The sequence below is a fragment of the Trichomycterus rosablanca genome, chromosome 8, assembly GCF_030014385.1.
Source record: "Trichomycterus rosablanca isolate fTriRos1 chromosome 8, fTriRos1.hap1, whole genome shotgun sequence".
NCBI classification, from domain to species: Eukaryota; Metazoa; Chordata; class Actinopteri; order Siluriformes; family Trichomycteridae; genus Trichomycterus; species Trichomycterus rosablanca.
The window spans coordinates 21,964,574-21,988,904 of record NC_085995.1 but is presented as its reverse complement, the minus strand read 5'-3'; the positions used below and the strand labels follow the sequence as shown (position 1 = coordinate 21,988,904).

At 38.4% G+C, this 24,331-nt stretch overlaps 2 protein-coding genes across 5 annotated transcripts in view; both read left to right on the top strand.

Annotated features, from left to right (window-relative positions):
- Positions 1-13,022, top strand: part of LOC134318698 (collagen alpha-1(XXIII) chain-like) — a 121,736-nt gene extending 108,714 nt beyond the window's left edge. Inside the window, exons 3-5 of the mRNA XM_062999633.1 lie at positions 3,518-3,562; positions 11,826-11,902; positions 12,966-13,022. Of these exons, the coding sequence (XP_062855703.1) occupies positions 3,518-3,562; positions 11,826-11,902; positions 12,966-13,022 (179 nt within the window). The remainder of the gene's footprint in view (positions 1-3,517; positions 3,563-11,825; positions 11,903-12,965) is intronic.
- A 10,560-nt stretch (positions 13,023-23,582) lies between these two features.
- LOC134319402 (collagen alpha-1(XXIII) chain-like) overlaps positions 23,583-24,331 on the top strand; it is a 39,875-nt gene continuing 39,126 nt past the window's right edge. For all 4 annotated transcript variants that reach the window (XM_063000561.1, XM_063000562.1, XM_063000559.1 and 1 more), the window contains exon 1: positions 23,583-23,604. In XM_063000561.1, the coding sequence (XP_062856631.1) occupies positions 23,590-23,604 (15 nt within the window). In that variant the 5' untranslated portion in view covers positions 23,583-23,589. The remainder of the gene's footprint in view (positions 23,605-24,331) is intronic.

Sequence of the window (24,331 nt, the reverse complement as noted above, 5' to 3'; positions counted from 1 at the left end):
ACATTAAATAAAAGGGTCAGCAATAGGTTTTAGGAGAAATTGTCATCATTTCAATTGCAAGACACATTTTCAGTTGTCTTTGTGAGATGGTCATATGGTCTATATAAACATTTAGTTGGTTTGCCTCATTATCCCAAAGTCACTAGTTCAAGCAGTCCTAGCCATCAGTAGCTGGAGGTTTCAGAAAGCTAACTGGCCCTGCATTCCTAATTTTTCATACCAAAAAATCCAATCTTGAACATCTGTGTGCTGATCTACACAGAAAAGAAGAGTTTATGCCCCCTCCAGGCGTGTTTTGCTGTCTTATGATCATGCTTGAGGAAGAGACCAAAAGTGATGGCTAAAGAGTAGCTTTTCAAATAGGAAAGCTCTTGTTGCAGAGAGGCTTAATTTTGTTCTGATGCCTTGGTGGCTCTATGCTTGTACACTGTGGTTTTGTTTGTGCCTGGGCCTTGTGCAACACAGCACAGAGATAACAGCTAGGATGATGCATGCTGGATGGCTTAAACATACACCATGTTATGAGGGTTCTTCAAAAAGTTTCCACACTTTTAAGCCGCTCAGGTGGCGCAGCAGTAAAACACGCTAGCACACCAGAGCTGGGATTTCTAATACATCGTATTGAATCTCAGCTCTGCCATCCGGCTGGGCAGCTGCATGAACAATGATTGGTAATTCATAGGTAGTTCATAGGTAGTTCATAGAGTAGGATGAGCCGGACCGGGCTCCTCATAACTGAGCGAATTATGACCTCTGCTGGCTGGTTGATGGCGTCTGCACAGTCGAGGAATAATGCTGAACAGGATGTGGCTCTCCATGCACAGAGCTGATTGGCATATGAACTTGCCTCGTGCAGGTGAAAAGATGCAGTCAGCTACGGCACACGTGTCGGAGGGGGCGTGTGACAGTCTCGTTCTCCTCAATCGGGGCGGGGGTCAGCACCAGTAGAGAGGAAAGCATAACGCTATTGGGTAAAAATTGGACACAGTAAAAATCGGGCGAAAAAGGGAGAAAATGCATTAAAAAAAGTATCCGCACTTTTTTAACTCTATTTATTAAGAATTTTAAAAACAAATGACATCACTTTTCTACATAGTCACCTTCAGATGCAATGTCATACCAACTTTTTAATACCATCAGCAAAAAATGTTTTTGGTTGAGCGTGTAGCCACTGATGCACCACTGCTTTCACATCATAATCATCACATGATAATCTTCTTCCCCTTATAGCTTCTTTGAGTGGTCCAAAAAGGTGAAAATTTGATGGTGCTAAATCCGGACTATAAGCTCTCTCTCAGTCTCTCAGACACGACCAAATACTACTCCTCCCGTCCTCACCATTTTCAATGAAAATATAAAAGTGTGGAAACTTTTTGAAGATACCTCATACCTCTTGTTATTTGACGGTATTTCACCCACAAAAATTGCAATTAGAATAGCTGCAAAAGTAGTTTTTGCTTCTTTGGTCATGCACAATTGACCAAAGATCTAAGTACAACCACACAAAACATACTCCATTATCTTGCTAAAATGGTCCCGATAACAGCTACCATTTCATTAGCTATCAAGCTAAGTAGTTTAGTGGTGTTTTTTTGATAAAATTTCGCCTCCCAGGCAATTTTTCTTTTAGCATTTGATCACTTTTTGGCTTTTCTTCTTTGCAACCACAGCAAAGAACCAACAGCTATGTACATTGTAATGGGTATGGACGAACTAGCCTGATTTGTACGACTACACAGATGACACTAGCTGCTCTGCTGCTTACAGATGTTGCTGCCTGGACTTAAATTTCAAAAACCCGATCAAAAGGAAGTGCTCATCAAATTGAATCTCCGTATTAAATAGTAGACAATCCCAAACCATGTTTTCAGGTCCAACTTTTTGGTCCAAGTTTAAAAACCATTCCATGTTTAAAAGAACAATAAAAGTAAAGTACTCTTTCCTGGCCATAGGGGGTAGAGGGGACTTAGAACAGCAGGAGCTGATTAGCCTAAAACAATAACAACAATCATGCAAACACAGGAAAAATATGTGCAACCAGAGCTCGGCTCATTAGCATTCCAGTGGCCCTGGCTTTCCATTTCAGGTATGGTTCCTATTTCACACTCCTGTGGAGGTTATGAGAGGAAGTGAGGTGATGTAGACCAGCCGATGGTAGTGATTTAGCCCAGAGGAACGAGGCAGGGTCATGTTAATCTTTTAACCAGAGGAAAAGAGGTGCTTGGCCCCCGACGGCTAATGGCTAATGGTTTATGCTTTCGGTTGCACATTTTAATAAAATGTACTACACATGCACAGAGCAGTAATTCGGTGTGAGACGTGAGTCTCACTCTTTTTGCTATTCAGTTGTATTCTGCACCTCATATGTGTCTGCATGTACAGTTTTCACTTTCTTTTACAATTACAAAAGTATTTAACCCTTTGCTGTGGCACTTAAAATTGTGCATCCTCTTAAAATATACTTAAGATGTCTCTAGAACTTAGTTGTATACCAATCGCAATGTGAACACCTGGACCTAGGTAAGGATATAAAACCGTAGCTAAATTCTTTCCAGGACCACGGTGGTCTCATTAAGTCCAAAATACAAGAAGCTTGGCATCACCAGCCAAGCAACGTGCATCCAGGCAAGAAAGAACTTAATGGTCTCTCTAAATGGGCTGTGCAGAGAAGGAAGAACTAATTGGATGGACAACCAACTCTGCATCACTCCATAAATCAGGCAATTTTGGCATAATGGTAAGACAGAAGCCACTATTGTATAAAGTCATTTGACAACCCACTTAAAGTTTGCTAAATGGTGTGTTTAGGACAACTTAAGAAAAATTCTCTCTGGCCATAGCAGTGCATATCACCTAGATAATACACAGTCAAATCACATTATTATGACCACAAGTTAATATCCAGAGTAACCGTCGTGTGCAGCACAGACAGAAGCTAAATGGGCTGAGAGTGACTCAATAAGGTCCTGGTAGGTTGTCACAGGTATCTGGGGCCATGCTGACTGCAGTGCATCCCACAGCTGCTGGAGGGTGCGTGGAGAGGATCCATAGAGTGAACACGACGATCGAGGTGGTCGCAGAGATGCTCAATTGAGTTCAAGGGGGTCAGGGTAGTACCTGGAAGTCTTTGTCATGCTCTTCCAACCAGTGTGAGACATTTCTAGCCGTGTGACATGTCTCATTGTCTTGCTGGAAGATCCCGTCCACCCCAGGGAAGACATTTTTACCCATGGTACTTTTACCTATGACAGCAACGAGGGAGAATATATGTGCAGACAGCCTATCGCACACCTTATATGCCTACCAAGCCTGTTTACGAAACATGACGAAACATGACAGCACACAAACTCAGACTGGGGCGACAGTTCACCTTTCAACATGACAGTGACCCAAAGCTTGGCCTTGGGGCTTCAGGGTCTCCGAATGTAACTGAGTAAAAGCCCACAAAACAGGACTAACAGCACATGATGTTTTAACATTTTGCCTGTAAAAGTGATGTTTTTTTATTTTATTTTAGGTCCTCCTGGGAAGCGTGGCAGGATGGGAAGAAGAGGAGATCCTGGTAAGTTTTACATATCTTGATAAAAAAATACTTTGCTTTACATATTACATTTAATATTGAGTTGAAATACTGAGATTTAGTGTTGTCCCATAAAAGGATCTCTGTACACAGCAGTTAAACTTAAGGGCTCTTAACTCTTAAATGCTTGGGATTGTATATAAACCAAATTCAGGATAATCAATAATGGTGGAACAACACTGTGGCTAAAGTGCTACAAACAAAAAATGTGAAAATTATAACTAATAAGCTAATAAATAGCTAAAAAATATCAATACTGGTGATACAGATCAGATATTCAAGCACATTAGTCAGATTAGGGGACTTCACACTCTGCGTGCTCGCCCAGAAGGAGAAAGATAAAAAATGTTTGCCCCACAATGACATAAGCATAGGCTAAGCCCAGCGAATCACAGCAAAGGTAGGCAGCTCTCACTGAACTAAATGACCACTAAGAAGAGTTACCACCTATCCCAACTACTCAGTCCACATGCCAGTGGCAACCAACAGCTTTCTACGGGTAACCAAAGGTAGGGAACTCCATGAACAGAAAAATAAAATGATTGCCACTCCAACAACCGTTGCTACTGTGCCCAGGATAAACATCACATGGCAGCCCACTGCAGGAGATAAAAGGCCACCAGCTAAGCTTCTAGGAAAAAGATCAAAAGAATGCTGTATTCAGATAATGCAGTTATTCAGATTTCATCATGAGTGAAACAAGTTATTTCTAACTGTGTGACTTTGACCATAGCATGATTATTGGTACCAGACAAGCTGGTTTGAGTATGTCAGAAAATTCTGGTCTCCTGGCACTTTTTAAAGTTTACATTAAATAATGCAAGCAAACATTAAATGAGTGGCAGTTATAAGTATAAACACTTGGTTCTGAGGTGGAAAATAGAAACCAATGGAAAATGGCTGAGTGGGTTTCAGCTGACAGCAAGGCTAAATAATCACTTTTTCTCAATCCTAGTATGTAAGAAAGCATTTACATTTTCGGCATTGAGCAGATTCTTTTATCCAAAGTGACTTACAGTACTGTGACAGTATTTTGTCTAAGTAACTGAGGGCTAAGGGCCCAACAGTGGCAACTTGACCAGCAACATTTTCATTATTAATCCAGTACCTTCACCACTAGGCTACAACTGCCCTTAGATGAGGTACAATAGCAGAAGACCTTGGATAAAATTCTTGTAATCCAAGTATGGGTTATCGTTAACTACAGTGGGCATAGGCTTATCAAAACTGGACTACTAAATATTGAAAATTTAATCTTTATTTCTCCTGTGACATACGTCAAATTTCAGAACAGCATGTTAATGTCTAAGGTTTGTAACTCATCCAAAGCATGCCTTGTGTAATGAAACACTAGGATTACAAACTCTAGTGTGGTATATTTACAGTGAAAATACACATTATATACAAGAAGTTAAATCACCACCACCAGGAACAACCTAACACTGCGCACGCTAGATAAACAAGGACACAAAACTAAGCTTAATTCTAACAAAGTAAACACAAGTAAAAATGACCATAAAAGAAGAAAATAGATGAAACACAAATGATATAACACAAGGGCAAATTACCATACTACAGTATACAGTGTATCACAAAAGTGAGTACACCCCTCACATTTTTGCAAATATTTGATTATATCTTTTCATGGGACAACACTATAGACATGAAACTTGGATATAACTTAGAGTAGTCAGTGTACAGCTTGTATAGCAGTGTAGATTTACTGTCTTCTGAAAATAACTCAACACAAAGCCATTAATGTCTAAATAGCTGGCAACATAAGTGAGTACACCCCACAGTGAACATGTCCAAATTGTGCCCAAATGTGTCGTTGTCCCTCCCTGGTGTCATGTGTCAAGGTCCCAGGTGTAAATGGGGAGCAGGGCTGTTAAATTTGGTGTTTTGGGTACAATTCTCTCATACTGGCCACTGGATATTCAACATGGCACCTCATGGCAAAGAACTCTCTGAGGATGTGAGAAATAGAATTGTTGCTCTCCACAAAGATGGCCTGGGCTATAAGAAGATTGCTAACACCCTGAAACTGAGCTACAGCATGGTGGCCAAGGTCATACAGCGGTTTTCCAGGACAGGTTCCACTCGGAACAGGCTTCGCCAGGGTCGACCAAAGAAGTTGAGTCCACGTGTTCGGCGTCATATCCAGAGGTTGGCTTTAAAAAATAGACACATGAGTGCTGCCAGCATTGCTGCAGAGGTTGAAGACGTGGGAGGTCAGCCTGTCAGTGCTCAGACCATACGCCGCACACTGCATCAACTCGGTCTGCATGGTCGTCATCCCAGAAGGAAGCTGACGCACAAGAAAGCCAGCAAACAGTTTGCTGAAGACAAGCAGTCCAAGAACATGGATTACTGGAATGCCCTGTGGTCTGACGAGACCAAGATAAACTTGTTTGGCTCAGATGGTGTCCAGCATGTGTGGCGGCGCCCTGGTGAGAAGTACCAAGACAACTGTATCTTGCCTACAGTCAAGCATGGTGGTGGTAGCATCATGGTCTTGGGCTGCATGAGTGTTGCTGGCACTGGGGAGCTGCAGTTCATTGAGGGAAACATGAATTCCAACATGTACTGTGACATTCTGAAACAGAGCATGATCCCCTACCTTCGAAAACTGGGCCTCATGGCAGTTTTCCAACAGGATAACGACCCCAAACACAACCTCCAAGATGACAACTGCCTTGCTGAGGAAGCTGAAGGTAAAGGTGATGGACTAAACCCAATTGAGCACCTGTGGCGCATCCTCAAGTGGAAGGTGGAGGAGTTTAAGGTGTCTAACATCCACCAGCTCCGTGATGTCATCATGGAGGAGTGGAAGAGGATTCCAGTAGCAACCTGTGCAGCTCTAGTGAATTCCATGCCCAGGAGGGTTAAGGCAGTGCTGGATAATAATGGTGGTCACACAAAATATTGACACTTTGGGCACAATTTGGACATGTTCACTGTGGGGTGTACTCACTTATGTTGCCAGCCATTTAGACATTAATGGCTGTGTGTTGAGTTATTTTCAGAAGACAGTAAATCTACACTGCTATACAAGTTGTACACTGACTACTCTAAGTTATATCCAAGTTTCATGTCTATAGTGTTGTCCCATGAAAAGATATAATGAAATATTTGCAGAAATGTGAGGGGTGTACTCACTTTTGTGATACACTGTATACACAATAAAATAATTAAACTGAATTTTGAGATTTGTTTGTAATAAACGCTGGACAAAAATAACAAGATAGAAAAAGCACACTGACAAGTGCAATGCTGTGCACCAAATTAATGGTCCAGTTAGAATATAAAGGTGGTTAGAATTTGGGCTTAGAATGTGCTTAGAATTTGGGTAATTTGAAACATTAAGAATGGCCGTCTGAAAGGAGGTGAAGTGTTGTGAATGATATTGATTGCAGGTTGTGACACTTTTTTTAATTAATGTGAAAGAAAAAATAAATAAATAAATAAAACTTGTGCATATTGGTAAAATTAGAGAGTCCAGTGAAAGCTCAAGAAAATTAAAGAAAATATTTCACAGTAAATTGCACTGTTGTGTGACATATGGTACTATCCAAATAAATTCATTTTCGTGGATCTTTTCATGTCAGATGTTTTTGGTGATACGAATAACAGCTGAAGCACTAATAACAGTCTTGTGTTTCATCTTAATTAGAAAGAGAAAAAAAGAACAGAGAACAGTAACATAGCAGCCCATAGTGCCAGGTGTTTAACCCCATCTCTCTGTTCTCGTTCATACACTGTTTATGTGTTCATGTAAAATCTGATTCATTGCTCTATGGGATTTAATTATTTAAACTGAAAACGATTTCCTTATGCCCTCTCAAATTCCAAAGATAGTTATTTGTGTTCCGTCTTATTACGAGTGTTTGGAAATGAGTGCAGTAGGATTATGAATACTGTTCCACAGACTCATATTTTCGCTGAAAGTCTCTTCAGCTTTGAGCAAACTGCTTTGGCATAGTCAGGGTAACTGTGAGTCCAGTGTAGCCTGGGCAGAAAGGATACATGCTGGAAAACACACACACAGAAACTACAAATGTATCCATTCACTCCCAGACACTTCTATTTCTGCTAATTTGTCACATTTAAATGTTTCAGATCTTTCAAATAATTTTATAATAATTTTATAACAACACCAGTAAACACAAAGTGCAGCTTTTGAATGATCATTCCATTAACTGAAATTTATTTAAAACCTGTATTACCTACAGTGTATCACAAAAGTGAGTACACCCCTCACATTTCTGCAGATATTTAAGTATATCTTTTCATGGGACAACACTGACAAAATGACACTTTGACACAATGAAAAGTAGTCTGTGTGCAGCTTATATAACAGTGTAAATTTATTCTTCCCTCAAAATAACTCAATATACAGCCATTAATGTCTAAACCACCGGCAACAAAAGTGAGTACACCCCTAAGAGACTACACCCCTAAATGTCCAAATTGAGCACTGCTTGTCATTTTCCCTCCAAAATGTCATGTGACTCGTTAGTGTTACTAGGTCTCAGGTGTGCATAGGGAGCAGGTGTGTTCAATTTAGTAGTACAGCTCTCACACTCTCTCATACTGGTCACTGAAAGTTCCAACATGGCACCTCATGGCAAAGAACTCTCTGAGGATCTTAAAAGACGAATTGTTGCGCTACATGAAGATGGCCAAGGCTACAAGAAGATTGCCAACACCCTGAAACTGAGCTGCAGCACAGTGGCCAAGATCATCCAGCGTTTTAAAAGAGCAGGGTCCACTCAGAACAGACCTCGCGTTGGTCATCCAAAGAAGCTGAGTGCACGTGCTCAGCGTCACATCCAACTGCTGTCTTTGAAAGATAGGCGCAGGAGTGCAGTCAGCATTGCTGCAGAGATTGAAAAGGTGGGGGGTCAGCCTGACAGTGCTCAGACCATACGCCGCACACTACATCAAATTGGTCTGCATGGCTTTCACCCCAGAAGGAAGCCTCTTCTGAAGTCTCTACACAAGAAAGCCCGCAAACAGTTTGCTGAAGACATGTCAACAAAGGACATGGATTACTGGAACCATGTCTTATGGTCTGATGAGACCAAGAATAATTTGTTTGGTTCAGATGGTCTCAAGCATGTGTGGCGGCAATCAGGTGAGGAGTACAAAGATAAGTGTGTCATGCCTACAGTCAAGCATGGTGGTGGGAATGCCATGGTCTGGGGCTGCATGAGTGCAGCAGGTGTTGGGGAGTTACATTTCATTGAGGGACACATGAACTCCAATATGTACTGTGAAATACTGAAGCAGAGCATGATCCCCTCCCTCCGGAAACTGGGTCGCAGGGCAGTGTTCCAGCATGATAATGACCCCAAACACACCTCTAAGACGACCACTGCTTTATTGAAGAGGCTGAGGGTAAAGGTGATGGACTGGCCAAGCATGTCTCCAGACCTAAACCCAATAGAACATCTTTGGGGCATCCTCAAGCGGAAGGTGGAGGAGCGCAAAGTCTCGAATATCCGCCAGCTCCGTGATGTCGTCATGGAGGAGTGGAAAAGCATTCCAGTGGCAACCTGTGAAGCTCTGGTAAACTCCATGCCCAGGAGAGTTAAGGCAGTTCTGGGAAATAATGGTGGCCACACAAAATATTGACACTTCAGGAACTTTCACTAAGGGGTGTACTCACTTTTGTTGCCTGTGGTTTAGACATTAATGGCTGTATATTGAGTTATTTTGAGGGAAGAATAAATTTACACTGTTATATAAGCTGCACACAGACTACTTTTCATTGTGTCAAAGTGTCATTTTGTCAGTGTTGTCCCATGAAAAGATATACTTAAATATCTGCAGAAATGTGAGGGGTGTACTCACTTTTGTGATACACTGTATGTGAAAAAATAATTCCCACCCCCATCATAATAACTGTTTGTGGGACCCTTGGAGGTAGCAACTGCAATCAAACACTTGCGATAACTTGAGGTAGGTCTTTTTCATCACTGTGGAGAAATTTTGGCCCACTGTTCTGTGCAGAATTGTTTTAATTCAGCTCCATTGGAGGAATACAAGTCAGGACTCAGTCACTACAAAACCTTTATTTTCTTTCTTTTGATCTATTTAGAGGTGGTTTGCTTGCATACAAATATGAGACAAGCCTACTGTATGTGTTGTTTTTAATCAGCAGTGGTTTGCACCTTGCAACTCTCCCATGGTTGCCAAGTGTCTTTCTTGTTATGGAATTGTGTACCTTGAACTGAGGCAAGTGGGATCTGCTGTTTCTTATATATTCATCTGGGTTCTTTTGTGACCTCCTGGAGGAGTTGATAATGCGTTCTTAGTAAACTTTTGTCCACTCCTGGGAGGGTTAACCACTGTTTCAAATTTTGAATTTGTGGATAAAAGGGCCAAGTAGGGCAGCATTTTTTCTTAAATAAATGATAAAAAAAAAAAAAAAGCATTTTGTGTTTAATCAGGCTTTCTTTGTTTAATATTAAAAATAGTTTGATGATCTGAAACATGTAAGTGTGACAAAAGTGGGTTAGGAAGTTTTGTAAAACCCAGTAAAAAGAGAAATCTTTGATTTGTTAATTCTCTTGAATTAACTGATAAGAGTAAAAAGATTTCCATATAAACATTTAGAACTTGATGCCTGCAACACACTTCAAAAAGTTGGGACAGAGGCATGTTCACCCATGTCGTTCCTAATAATGAGACTTTTAATGGTTTGGGAACTTAGGACACTAATTATTGCAATTTTTCAAATGGTCCATTTTTACTGAAAACAAGCTAAACCATGGATTCATCTGCCCATAGAAGAAGTGGACTGTGATAAGTGACAATGGTTTTCTGAAATATTCCTAAACCCATGTGGCTTTATTTATCACAGAAGCATGATGGTTTCTCATGCTCTAAGGTCACGCACATTCAACAGTGGTTTCAAAATATTATGAACAGCAGATGGTGAAAGACTAAAATATTCACAATCTTACATTGAAGAATGCATTTTTAAACTGATTGGCACTTTCCCCCTGTAGTTTGGCACAAAGTGGTCACAACCCATCATTGCCTGTTAATACAGCTTCACTGGTGAATCGTCCTTTTATGCCCAATCATGATTCTCTCACATGTTACCAATTCACCTGCTTATTGTGGAATGCTGTAACTTGAATATTCTATCAACTTTTCTACTCTTATTTTGTTTAAATTTTTTGAAGTGTGTTGCAGTCATCAAATTCCAAATGTGTTTCGATTTACAAAATACAATGATGATGATCAGTAAAACAATGGAAACCTTTCTACTTTTATCATTGGAATAAAGACTCAATACCAAATCACATATTGTTCTTTTTATTGTCTCTTTCACAATGCCCCAACTTTTTATGGAAATGAGGTTTGTAGAAGAAATTGGGAAAGGAGCAAATCCACATTCTGTATGCTTTTGGAAAGGGGCAAGAAACTAACATGCTTGGAGAAAATCCACACAGACATATAATGTACAAAAAGTCTTACAGACAGTGACAGGAGATAAGGATTGAACCCAGGTCATGATCCATGTTGCCAGCTGGGACACAACATTTGTGTATCATTACAGCACATGAATTATGTTTCATGATGTTTTTGAACTTATATTTATTCGTTTTTCATTTATCTTTAGTAACTGCTTAATCTTGAACAAGGTCATGGTAGGGTATGGAACATAACTGGAAACATATGGCGCAAGGCAGGAATATACGCCAGACAGGGCATTTAGCCATCACTGGTCACTTACTGTGTCATATGAAAATGTATTTTTTTATTACGAATTTTAGTCACTACACTACTAAACCAAATAAAAGGAAATAATTGTCAAATAAATACAAAAACAATAAATATGTCTAATTTTGTTGGATAAGGGCTAACAATTGTGTTTTTTGTACTGGGTGGTGAGAGGTTCTCCATAGGATTCTATTATAAAATAGAAAGCTTTGAAAGCTTTAATTTATTTATGTTATTTTAGGCAGAAAATGTAATGATCATGCAGGTAGTTTAAAAAAGTAAACAGTAACATGTCTGGTGTGTTAAAGAAAATCATAATTAGATTACAGGAATACATTACATTTGCACTGTACATGATTTTAATTATTCTCATGCTATTGTTACCAACTGAGAGTGGAAATTGTCTGTGTGTGTTCTTTAAATTGTTTGATATTGTATGTACAGAGTGTATGTACACACAGTACTAAGCACAGGCTATCCCTGTCCATGTCTGTTTTATTTCTTACAGGTCCTCCAGTAAGTAGCTCTCATGTCTGTCTTTTATTCCACATTGATGTTGGTATGTGTGTACTCGGTGTATTCGAGGTAAGTAAACAGTGAGATTTAGACAGACTTAGATGCATGAAACCAATCAGGTTTATCTTAAGGCCATAAAAAACTCATGCTAGGATATCATGCCAGCACACAGCATGTACTCATTCTTAATGAAGTGAAGCCAAGCCACACACGTGCAGAAACCTGAAAACACACATCCACTCAGAGTGTGTTTGAAGATTAAAGATGGTTCTGGTTACCAGAGAAAGTTTGTGCTTATTTTTGTTTGGGTAATTGGTTCTATTTTTAATCTTGTGTTCGGAAAATCAGTAACAATCCAGTTGTATTTTTTTTTTTTGTGCTCTCACACCTGAATGCAATGTGCATTTCTGCTTTAAATTAAACAGTTGCTTCGTAATGTTCTGCTAGTTGGAAATATTTGGAGAAATAATTAAAGTGGTCTTTGAATAAAACTCAAAACATGATGATGGCAAATTCACACAAGAAAGGTTAAGTAAACTTTATTTATGCTTTATTTACTTTTATGGCCAAAAGTATGTGCACGCCTGTCTAGTTCAGTTTAGCTTTTTTTTTAGCCACACCCATTGCTATACCCACACTTAGAAACCTGCTGTTTATTTCGCTTGGTAACAAAATGTGTATGTCATTGCTAACATTACAATATTAAATCTTGTTTTATTAATTCAGTTCAGTTCAAGTAATGGAGCAAGTCATTTTTTTTCTATTTATTTATGCATTTTCTCCTCTGCTGTGGATCCCTGATTGCGTTTAAGGAGGGTATATTGTTGCTCACGTGCCCTCCAAAGCGTGTGCAGTCCTAGCGGTGCTTCTGCACAGGCGCCTCGGTCTGCTAACCAGGGTCCTTGCACAGTGTTTAAAGACCCCACCCACTTGGTCCGGTCATTTCCCCCCCAAGCAGAGCAATTTGTGTCTGCTGCAGGCACTGCCAGTTATGCCTGCTAGATGAGATGGTGCCCAGCCAACCGGTAGCAGAGTCGAGATTTGAACTGGGGTGTTCAGTCATTTTCAAGTCATTTTTATAACATTTGGATTCTCTGCAGTTTGCCTTGCTTGTTGCTTTCCACTTTTGCAGTTGCTTCACCTGCCTGTTAACTTTCATCTGCCTGTGAAAGCAACAGCTATACGTTAAGAGCTTTATTAAATATGTTTAGTTGGCTGAGCAGCCACACACAAGTCTAATATCACCACGTGTAATGTCCAAAATTGCCTGAAATAGTGTAAAGTACACCACTATTGGACTTAACTGATCACTGGTTATAGATAATGCTACAGTTGGAAATAAGTTATATAGAAAGGAAATAAAGAGTTAAAATGTGTTTGTTGATTGTTCTGGCTCAGCTCTTGAGCTTTCAGTTCAGAAGAATTCAAATTAAAGTGACAACCAATGACAACAAAAACATGTTAAGCATAACAATGGCCATCTACAATTAAAAGTTTGTGGAAGAATTTGAATGACATGCACAGAGACATAACCTCAACCCCAACCAACTTTCTTTTAAACTAAAATGATATAAGCCACAATAATGCTCAAGCTACTGCACATAAATAATTCCAAAATCCAATACAAATTATTTCCAGAACAGTGGAAATGGTTTTACCCAGTGGTTTTGAGATATTTATAAAGTACAGCAGGGGTGTCCACACTTATTTACAAATGACCAATATGGATTTAAATGTATATACCAGAGACATGAGCTTTGACTGATTTAACTTTGCTAGACTGGTAAAGAATACCACAAAAACCCTGTGTGGATAAAATGGTAAAATTAGATGACTCAGATATTCAGTATTGATATAACTGTTTGGGTACACATACACATACTTTTGGCCATGTAGTGTACATTAAATCCAATGTAATTGTTCACATTATAATTAAATGTATAAGATTTGGGTATACTCTAACCATAAATGTTTCTTAATCTTGAAATCAATACCTGCATTACGTATCTTTTTAAATATTCTGTTACATTTTTACATTTGTTATTGTACATACCTCAAGAAAAAATTGTACTACCTTATTTTTTAATTTAAACAGGGCAAAGCTGGACGGGACGGTTATCCGGTAAATTTAATTTAATTCTGCAAAATCTTTTCCGATCTGCCGTCAAAACTCTTTTTCTCTTTCCTTTCCTTTACTACCACATCACACATAAATATAGTTATTTTACACATTTTTATCTCATCAGTTGTGTGAATTTGTTAAGCTCCGAATAAGCCATTAATATGTTTTTACTGCAAGCCAGCTATAGATGAAAAAACAGGTGGTCTCAGTTTCACGTGGGTGGTGTAATCTGTTACATCACTGGATCCATTCACTTAAAGCATGTACCTGAAAAAAGGTTTAAATTTTTTTATATTTTTATTTTTACTAATTGATTCATCCTGGTCAGGATCACAGTGGTAATGAACTTGCTTAAAATAAACTATACAAAATAAAATAAACAGCGTAGTATTTTCATATAATTAAACTAACTAAACTAAATCTAATTTATTTGAAATTACTCTACAACATTATGGGTGACTAGTTTTATTTATTCTTTGTGATCAATAGTCTGTTTTGTGTTTACCTAAATCACACAATTTGTTATTATTATTATTATTATTATTATTATATTAGTATTACTATTATAATAAATTAATTGCATATAGTTTTATTAAACAGCGAAACCAAGGGGGAGGTAGATCTTTCAATATTTACGTATTTTTTAGGTGTTTTGCAATTGTCAACAATTTGAGGTGGTCCCCAGTTTACCCAATTGCGTTATGCCTTCTCTCTACTGTTGCTGACCCCCGCCCGGATTGAGGAGAGCAAACTGACACCAGCCACCAGAGTTCGTAATTGCATCAGTTATACAGTCCCTATCCGGCTTTTCCCTACCTGTATGAACAATAGGCCAATCATTGTTTATGTAGCCGCCCAGCCCAGCCGGATGGCAGAACTGAGTTTTGAACCGATGAGTGCGACGTGTCAGCTCTGGTGTGCTAGCATGTTTTACCACTGCGCCACCTGAGTAGCGTATTCATCTAATTTAGTTAAATAATTACTCTACAACATTATGGATGTGTTTACCTAAATCACACAATTTGTTATTATTATTATTACTATTATTATTATTATTATTACTATTATTAGTAGTATTATAACAAATTAATTGCATATATTTTACTGAACAGCGAAACCAAGGGGAAGTAGATTTTTCAGTATTTACCTAGTCTTGGTATAACCTAGTTTCCATTATCATCAGTTTGAGGTGGATTGCTTGCTGTATGTCTTTATCCAGTCTAGTTTGTATGTTTTCTTCACTGTGTGTGATGATGTTAGTCTGGTGCTCTCTAGTGGTTCTCGGGTAAACACTGTAATGCAGAACAGTGCAGTAGGGGGGCTGTCTGAGTCACTATCTTTCTGCTGATCTTGTGATAAGAATGTCTCATTTATTTAAACAAGCCACGTTGTTCTTCGGTCTTTGCTGAGTAATGAATTGTCTGTCTAGACACGTACAGTGGGCTTTATTGTACAGTAGTCACTTACAGTAGGTTTTCTTTCCCTGGAGGAGAATTGTTTAAGGGAGTGTAAACAAGTGGTTCTTAGAAGTAAAAAAAAATCGCTTTACTAACCTACCTACCAACCAAGCTTTTTAGTTTTATATTTTACCACTGCTTTAGTCTGTTCAGAGTTGCCGTGTGGTCCAGTTTCCATGGAATCACTGTGCACAGTGTGGTAACAAGGACTAGGCAAGCAATAGCCTAGTGGTTAGGGTACTGGACTAGTAATCAGAAGGTCACTGGTTCAAGCCCCACCTCTGCTAGGTTGCTTCTGTTGGACCCTTGAGCAAGGCCTTTAACCCTCAATTGCTTAGACAGTATACTCTCACAGTACTTTAAGTCACTTTGGACAAAAGCATCTGCTAAAAGCCAAAAATGTAAATGTAACACACCCTGGACAGTACACCAGTCCATCGTGGGGCCTCAGCCACCCCTAGACATAGCCAATCATGTCTGTATGTAGACGCCTGACCGTCCGATAGCAATTGCAGAGCTTCCCAGAATCTAACATCTGCCTCACTCTCTTTTCTGCTGGGAATTGCCTAGTTCCAATACTAATTACACCCAGGTGGACAGGAAAGTTAAAGTACAACAGCACAGGGGTGCTAATCATTGTGATATACGGTTTTGTTGATTTTTTAAGACTAAATGTAATTAAATAAAAGTTATCCGTACTAAGGGTACCAGTAATTCTGTAGCTGACTTTGTTTATGACATGAAGGAAAGGCTATGACATAATAAAGAAATTTTTTTCCTCTACCAGATGAGCGTATTTCTTCAAATCTCCCAGCCAGAGTGATCCATGCCTTTGCAATTTTTTGCTTTTATCAGGAAATCTGCCTTACAGACAAATACCTTTCAAACTAACAGAGTTTTGTATTTATATAAAACTCTATTTACTTAACTTTATTTTACTTAAAACAGATTTTTCCTAGATCAACTCTAAATTCATGCACTTTAGTTGAGTAAACAAGAATAATACAAATGCTCAGCTGATAAAAGGCTGGACAATGGGGTAATAATCATCTATGGTAGTCAGGATGGACAAGCATGAACTTCATTAAATAAAATGATAATTTCATCATTGTGCAGATTTAAATACTAGTAATATATATAAAAATTTTTTTAAATAGAACACCAGTCACACAGAAATAAAGACACAGTGTGTACAAACAGGTTTTCAAGAAAATATGTCATCCTTTTGGAATTTCCAAAATTCCTTTATCTAAATCATAATAATAGACAACACCAATTTAACAAACAGCTGATCTGGATCATAGAGACTCACACTTATTCTTATTCCAATTTTTCTCCCAATCTAGTCGTATCCAACTATCTGATTGCATTACACTTGCTCTCTACATGCCCCCTCCGACATGTGTGCAGTAGCCGACTGCATCTTTTCACCCGCACGAGGCGAGTTCATATGTGGATCAGCTTTGTGTAAGGAGAGCCACACCATGATCAATGCATTAATCCTCGAATCTGTGAAGGCACCATCAATCAGCCAGCAGAGGTCGTAATTGCATCAGTTATGAGGTCAATAAAGGACAATTTAGATTGGGATCTACCTGCTGGTACATGGAATAAGAAAAGCATAATCTGCTAAACTTAACACAGTAAGGCTTGGTCCCAGGTCTCTGGAATATTTAAATATTTTTTCATGGAGACTTACTGAAACAGGTGAATTGGCTCTAGGTAAATGAGTGTAAACAATCTGCCTAAACCCTAGGGTCTCAGTCTGTTGCCTATCCAGGGTAATATGCTTGCCCTGTGCCCACATCTTACAAGAATAAAGTAATTATAGAAGATAAAAGAATGAAACCTATCTACGTACAACTTAGTTCAGCGCTCATATCTGAGCAGTACTATCAACTGGAGGGACGTGTGCACAGATCTTAATGCAGGACATTAATTAGGGCAGTTGTAGCCTAGTGGTTACAGTACTGGACTAGTAATCCAAAGGTTGCTGGTTCAAGCCCCACCACTGCCAGGTTGCCACTGTTGGGCCCTTGAGCAAGGCTCTTAACCCTCAATTGCTTAGACAATATACTGTCACAGTACTGTAAGTCACTTTGAATAAAAGTGTCCGCTAAATGCCGAAAATGTGAATGTAATGCTCTTTGATGGATTGGCAACCTGTCCAGGGTATACCTGCCTTGTGCCCAGTGTTCCCCAGTGGAACTGGGTACACCATGACCTTGACATCTGCATGCCCACAGCTTTTTTTTAAATGTGGGTTTAAGCTAATTCACCAGAAGATACATTTTTAGAATCCTTTTTACTCAATTTTATTTTATCAGGAATTACAGTTGTGGACTCAATTAGCATCTCAGTAATTCTCTAGCTGACTAGAAGGACAATCCAGCATGCAAAATAACTGAATTGATAGGAAAACATTTTGTTTCACACATTTTGTTTCCCCTTTATATTCAAAGATAGAATTAAAAAAACACGGAATTCCATAAATATTAGGTCCAGATGCTTGAATGTATGGTTTCTCACTCAGCAAAGTCTCACCACTAAACCCCATGCTGGGTGCAATTGTGGGTTTAATGTTCCTTTGGTCAGCAACATGAGAACATGAGATGTGAACAGAGTGCTACTATTTAAGTTCCCATCAGTTCAGTCTTCAGTCAGCACATATTAAACATTACTGTTTTGCTTCTGTTTATTTAAATCTTGCCAAACAACCCCATTTTGACCCAAGTATAAAAAGCCATAATTTATGAAGTACAGCAGAGTACAAGACATGATTTGCATTTGTGGCTTGTCATAGAAGTTTATCTGTTTAAAATGCATTAAACTGCAACACTTCCAAAGTTTGCAAACACAAGTAGTTCATAATTAAATATTTTAATGACCCTTTATTATGAGTGCTTATTTTAATCAGGGATCACATATGTTGAATGCAATAAAAATACAATTAATATATTTTAATAATTAAAAAATAAAATAAATAAATAATCTAATAATAATAAATAAATACCTAGATTTACACCCCCCCCTGTTGTTTAAAGCAACATAAGCTTTAGGCACTCATGTCTAAGGAAGGGGGCAGTTATCTGTTGATGCATGCTCAATAATCCAGGTACACAAATCCACAAAGTTGAATCAGTTCATCTGGACACAAGTTTGTTGTAGAGATACGTTTCGTCACTCAATCCGAATGACTTCTTCAGTCTGAAAAAGTCATTCGGATTGAGTGGCGAAACGTATCTCTACAACAAACTTGTGTCCAGATGAACTGATTCAACTTTGTGGAAGGGGGCAGTTAGTTTCATTCTTTAAGCACTTTGATCTTCTTAATTATGGTGCGTGAGCTGCATTTGGAAAAGAGGTGTTTGTTGACTTAATGTGTCATAGAGAATGCACATGTTAACCCTTACAGATTGGTTGCTGTTGCTTAACAGGGAGGAAATTGCCTATAGAGAAAAATGTTCGGAGATATACACCGATTAGCCATAACATTAAAACCACCTCCTTGTTTCTACCCTCACTGTCCATTTTATCAGCTTCACTTACCATATAGGAGCACTTTGTAGTTCTACAATTACTGACTGTAGTCCATCTGTTTCTCTGCATGCTTTGTTATCCCCCTTTCATGCTGTACTCTCCCAGGACCACCACAGAGTAGGTATTATTTGGGTGGTGAATCATTCTCAGCACTACAGTGACACTGACATGGTGGTGGTGTGTTAGTGTGTGTTGTGCTGGTATGAGTGGATAAGACTGTCACTGCTGGACTGAGAATAGTCCACCAACCAAAAATATCCAGCCAACAGACCCCTGTGGGCAGCGTCCTGTGACCACTGATGAAGGTCTAGGTGATCCAACACCCAAATAATACCTACTCTGTGGTGGTCCTGTGGGGGTCCTGACCATTGACGAACAGGGTGAAGGCTAGCAGGCTAAAAAGGTATGTAGATAAACAGAAGGACTACAGCCAGTAATTGTAGAACTACAAAGTGCTTCTATATGGTAAGTGGAGCTGATAAAATGGACAGCGAGTGTAAAAACAAGGAGGTGGTTTTAATGTTATGGCTGATTAGTGTATATCTTAGATAAAAAGTTTAACAGTGTGGTATATTCATGAAGTGTCAGAAGTGGTAATATCAGGTGTTTATGCTAAGTTGTCAGAAGACTTTATAAACTTTAGAAGTCCCCTTGACTGGTGACTGGTTAGCATGGTATTAAGTTCATAATAAACAGGAAGGGAGTGAGTAAGTTAAGTGAGTAAAATCAGGGTAATGAGGGAGGCAGATCATTTTCTGTGGCATACATTAACATAACTGTAAAATATATATTTTTCCCTTTTTATAAGCCAGTACTTGCTTTTATTTTTTGATCTGTAGGTTAAATAAAGGTGAAGATCCATGCTTAAAGTAGTGTCATGCTCTCAGTGTAACCAGTTATTTAATCTTGCACTTCTGAGGCCATCAGTCAGACCAGATTTAGCTAGGATTCCTTGGATAAGGTCTCAAAGAGTCCAGACTCTGCTTGGTTACAATTGAAGAGAAAATGTTTAGTGCTGACTAAGGGCAACAGACAAACTGAAGAAATTACTACATTTTCTAAACTAAACTCGCCACATGAGGTTTTATATGTAATCTGAATCCGTCTTTGGTCAGTCTTTTGCTTATTGTGGAATATGTGTTGTACATCTGCTATTCTAAGCATATTGCTCCTTCTGTATCACATAAACAGTCAGTTCTATTTTAGATAGAGAGATCTTTTTTTTTTTTTTTTTTTTTTTTTTTAAAACCTTAACCTTATTGTGATGACTGTAAATGTAAAGTCAAATCAGTTATATGTAGTTGTATCAGCAATATATGGGACATTTATATATAATTTAGTTTGGCTGGTTCCTGCTCTAGCTGTCATTTGGTATAAAATACAATAGGTTGCAGAAAACCTACCACCACATACTTAGATTTAAAATCAGCAGCATTTTATGATTAGACAACATGAGTGGCAGCACTCAAAACCAATTCTCATAAACTATGCAAATTCATTATTTACTGCGCCAATATTGCTTTCACTTGTGTGTTTCAAAAGTGTTCCAAAATGGGGCGTTCAGGTGGCGCAGCGGTAAAACATGCTAGCACACCAGAGCCGGGTTTCGAATACATCGTATCAAATCTTAGCTCTGCCAATGTTTGGCTGTTGTTCATCGAGGTAGGGAGCCAGATAGGTACCTCATAACTGATGCAATTCCGACCTCTGCTGGCTGATTGATGTCGTCTGCACAGAGTAGAGGAATAATGCTGATCAGGGTGTGGCTCTCCGTGCACAAGGCTGATTGGCATGAAAACTTGCCTAGTGCAGTCGGGTACTGCTCGCGTGTCGGAGGGGGCGTGTGTCAGCTCTCCTCAATCAGGGGTGGGGGTTAGCACCAGTAGAGAGGAAGCATTACGCAATCTGGTAAAAATTGGACGCGCTAAATATGGGGAGAAAAAGGGAGAAAACGCATTTAAAAAAAAAGTTCCAAACCAAACAACGTTCTTCTTCATCTCAACATGGTTATCATAGTTACCCAGTAATAGATCTAAAAATTCTAGTAAACAGTTTACCTTTATTATGTAAACGAATAAAATGATTAAATAAAGGGAAACAGTTAACACAATAATTGCATAATTGCATAAATGTGCTATGTAAATTATTTCAACAAAACCATGAAAGTGAATAATAAGTCATAAAAGTAACATAAACAAGAAAATCATTTATTTGGCAGTTGTCTGGTCCTATAAAATGGAACACATTATTTAAATCATAATCACAAATTAAAATTCCAGCCGGAAGATGGCTATTGCCTCAAATAATTGATTGCACATCCTTATCTAAGTAGCCTATACGTTCCAGGTTTTTTGCTGTCGTTTTACATTCACAAGTGTCAGTACTAAAATGAAACCCAAGCCTGGCACACCAGTAGCAAAAATAATTGCTTAGCTTAACCCAGTGGGTCATGTTATGTCAGCGATCATAAATCAATCTGCATTACTGAGCCTTAAATTCATTTGTCTCTGTTTGGGATAAACTGGTGTGACCTATGTGCATGTTGATGCTGCTCATAATGATTAGTCACAGGGGAAATCAGGCAACTTAAACATTCCCAGATGGTTTTTACTGAGAAAAACATGCTTTACCTATATTTACATCAATATTCAATATTAAACCAACACATCTCGGTCTCAAGATCAGAAAAACAAAACAATATTTACATGTCCACTAATAATCTGATAATGTTTGAGAATTCTAATTATTTCATTATTAAGAAATAAAGACCTTGGTGAAGACACCTGAATTATGGCCCAGTAATGTGGATAACTTAGTGCAATATTTTTAATTAGATGTGTTTATTTTGTATACAACCAGAGATGAAAAAAACCTTGGCTTGGTTCCAAACCACATGCTACTGCACTAAAGTATGTCAAAATAAGGAATAATTGATGGTCTGCTAATTAGCACTTACTATAGAGACTAATTTGCAACTAAATAAATTAACAAATGACCTTGTACTAGTACAGCTACCAAGGAGTTTACAAACATGCCTTGAACAGAGAAGAAATATTCATGATCGGGTTAAAATAGTGCCAAAAAATCGATTCTGACTCCGTTTGGATAGTGCTTCTCCAGAACAACCTGTCATCTGTTTGTGTCTTCAGGCTTTTTAATGGCTCGTTCATTGTTCCTCTAAATGTATCCATCCATCTTGGAGCTGGCCAACATCTTTCTTTTTTTTTACCTTTAACTCTTCCATGCCTAATGAAATGGTTCTTCTCATAATGTGTTCAAAATAAAATGTGGACACTATAAAAGCCGGGGAAACAATATTAATGCCTTTGAACTATGTTGGCAAAGATTTTTGAGAGTACCTTGGATGGCTCATTGCAGTCTCGGGATTTCAATGATTACTGCAACTGTTCTATTTCTGTGATAGAATTATTAAAACACAAACTACTTTGCCCAAACATTAATACATTTAGGTAACCTTTCTATTTTAGTGACTTGTCAAAGAATAAGACAATATCTACTGACTCAGAAATATACATACAGCAACCTAGATAAATAAATTGTAATGTATAACATTGTTTAACATTGTGACATGGTCTCCTAATTTTTCATTAGTGGCTATTCTTGACTACAAAGAAGACTTTCTGTGCTCATGTAAACAGGGATGGGAAGAGAAGATATACAAGATATTTAGTGCCAATATCCTCTGCACAATAAATTGTCTGTAATCCAAGGTTGAAAAGAAATCTGTTGCTATGGGGAAATTTGTCCAGATGGAAGGATGTAATCCAAGAACAAAGTCAATAAATTAAAAGCTGCTCAAATGAGCTTTACATTGCCAGAAGCATAGATGTTATTATGTAACAAAGTAGCCTGCTTTATATCCTGCTTTGCTTTGTCCATGTGATCAGCATGAAACTTCTGTCAAACTTTTTGGTTTCAATTTTCTGGCAGTGGCTTTTTTAATGCATGACAATCTTTAAAGCTTCTCATAATATATTTACCAATTTGTTATTAGCTTTCAATTAGACCGACTTTAATTCAGTCAACTTTAATTATTCAACTATTAATGATCCAATTCTCCGGTAAGGGTAGGTAGGTGAGACATGGAATAAATACTTATTGTTACTTTTACATAATGCTTTTTGGTTTAAACTACATATCCAAGGCCAAGGGGGCATGTAAGCACATGCAACCAGACAGACAGTAAATTCATAGGAGGCAAATAATTATTTAAATATCTGTATCACAATAAATATTACATTAATTATTATTTTATGCCCCTTTAAATGGTTTTTACACAGTTCCACATCCTCCAAATCAGTTCTGCACACTGAGCTGTTGTATCAGGACTTGTGGGTCATTGTATTGTGGTGACAAGTACACCAAATAGTAATTTTTGTTCAAACACATTATACAGATACAGTTGATCCTTCAAACAATAAATAAATGACTAAACTATTTAAACATTTTATGATAAACTGCTGTTAATCTTCTTTCTGCTTTTTTCACAATCGTTTGTTCATTTTATATTTTACACCTTCTTTTTAAATAGATATACATTTAATTTTTTTTTTATCAATGCCTGATCTTAATATATCATGTGTTCTTTTGTCTTTTTTACATAGGGGTCTATTGGCATGGATGGTAAACCGGTAAGTATCTGTATTCATGTTTGACTAACAGCTGGACAACATGTACATCAGAGGCGGCTGCTGGTCTTTCAAAGAGGGGAAGCTCATTGTCGGCTTACATCATAAAATTTGTCCATTTATTTATACATAAATTCTGCCCTCCGTTCCTTTTCAAGAAAATGGCCTGTGATCCTATCGTACCAAGTAGGCGTCTTTTCCAGGGACTTGACCAGTGTCCTGAAACAAATACTATGAGTGTGTTTTATTTACACAATGAACAATGGAAAAGTAATTTCACCAAGCAAATACCAAGAAATGGGTTGCAGTTTGTCTTTCGACTTCACTCGCAAAATCCGCGATGGGACTGAAGCGCCCAGTGATTAAGTGACGTGTAGATCTCAAAATAGCTGTCAATCAAAACAGGATTCAGCATTTTGACTGATCCTCCAATCATCTTGCAGAAGCTTCGCGTCCAGCTCCATTCACCCCCAGAGACGGCGAGTTTCGAAGCAATGAAAAAACCTTTCCATGCAGTCCCATCCCTTAGCACTGCCAAGATTCGAACCTGGATCTCAGAGGTGGTAGACTGGTGCCACCTGACCCCCCCCCCCCCCCCCCCCCCAAAAAAAAAGCAAGTTATGTCATACTGATTGACAAATCAAATAAATGAAAAATCTAATTAAAAATTCAATCCTGGTCGGCTTGGCACCATCTAGTGGGCATAATTGGCAGTTCCTGCAGCATATGA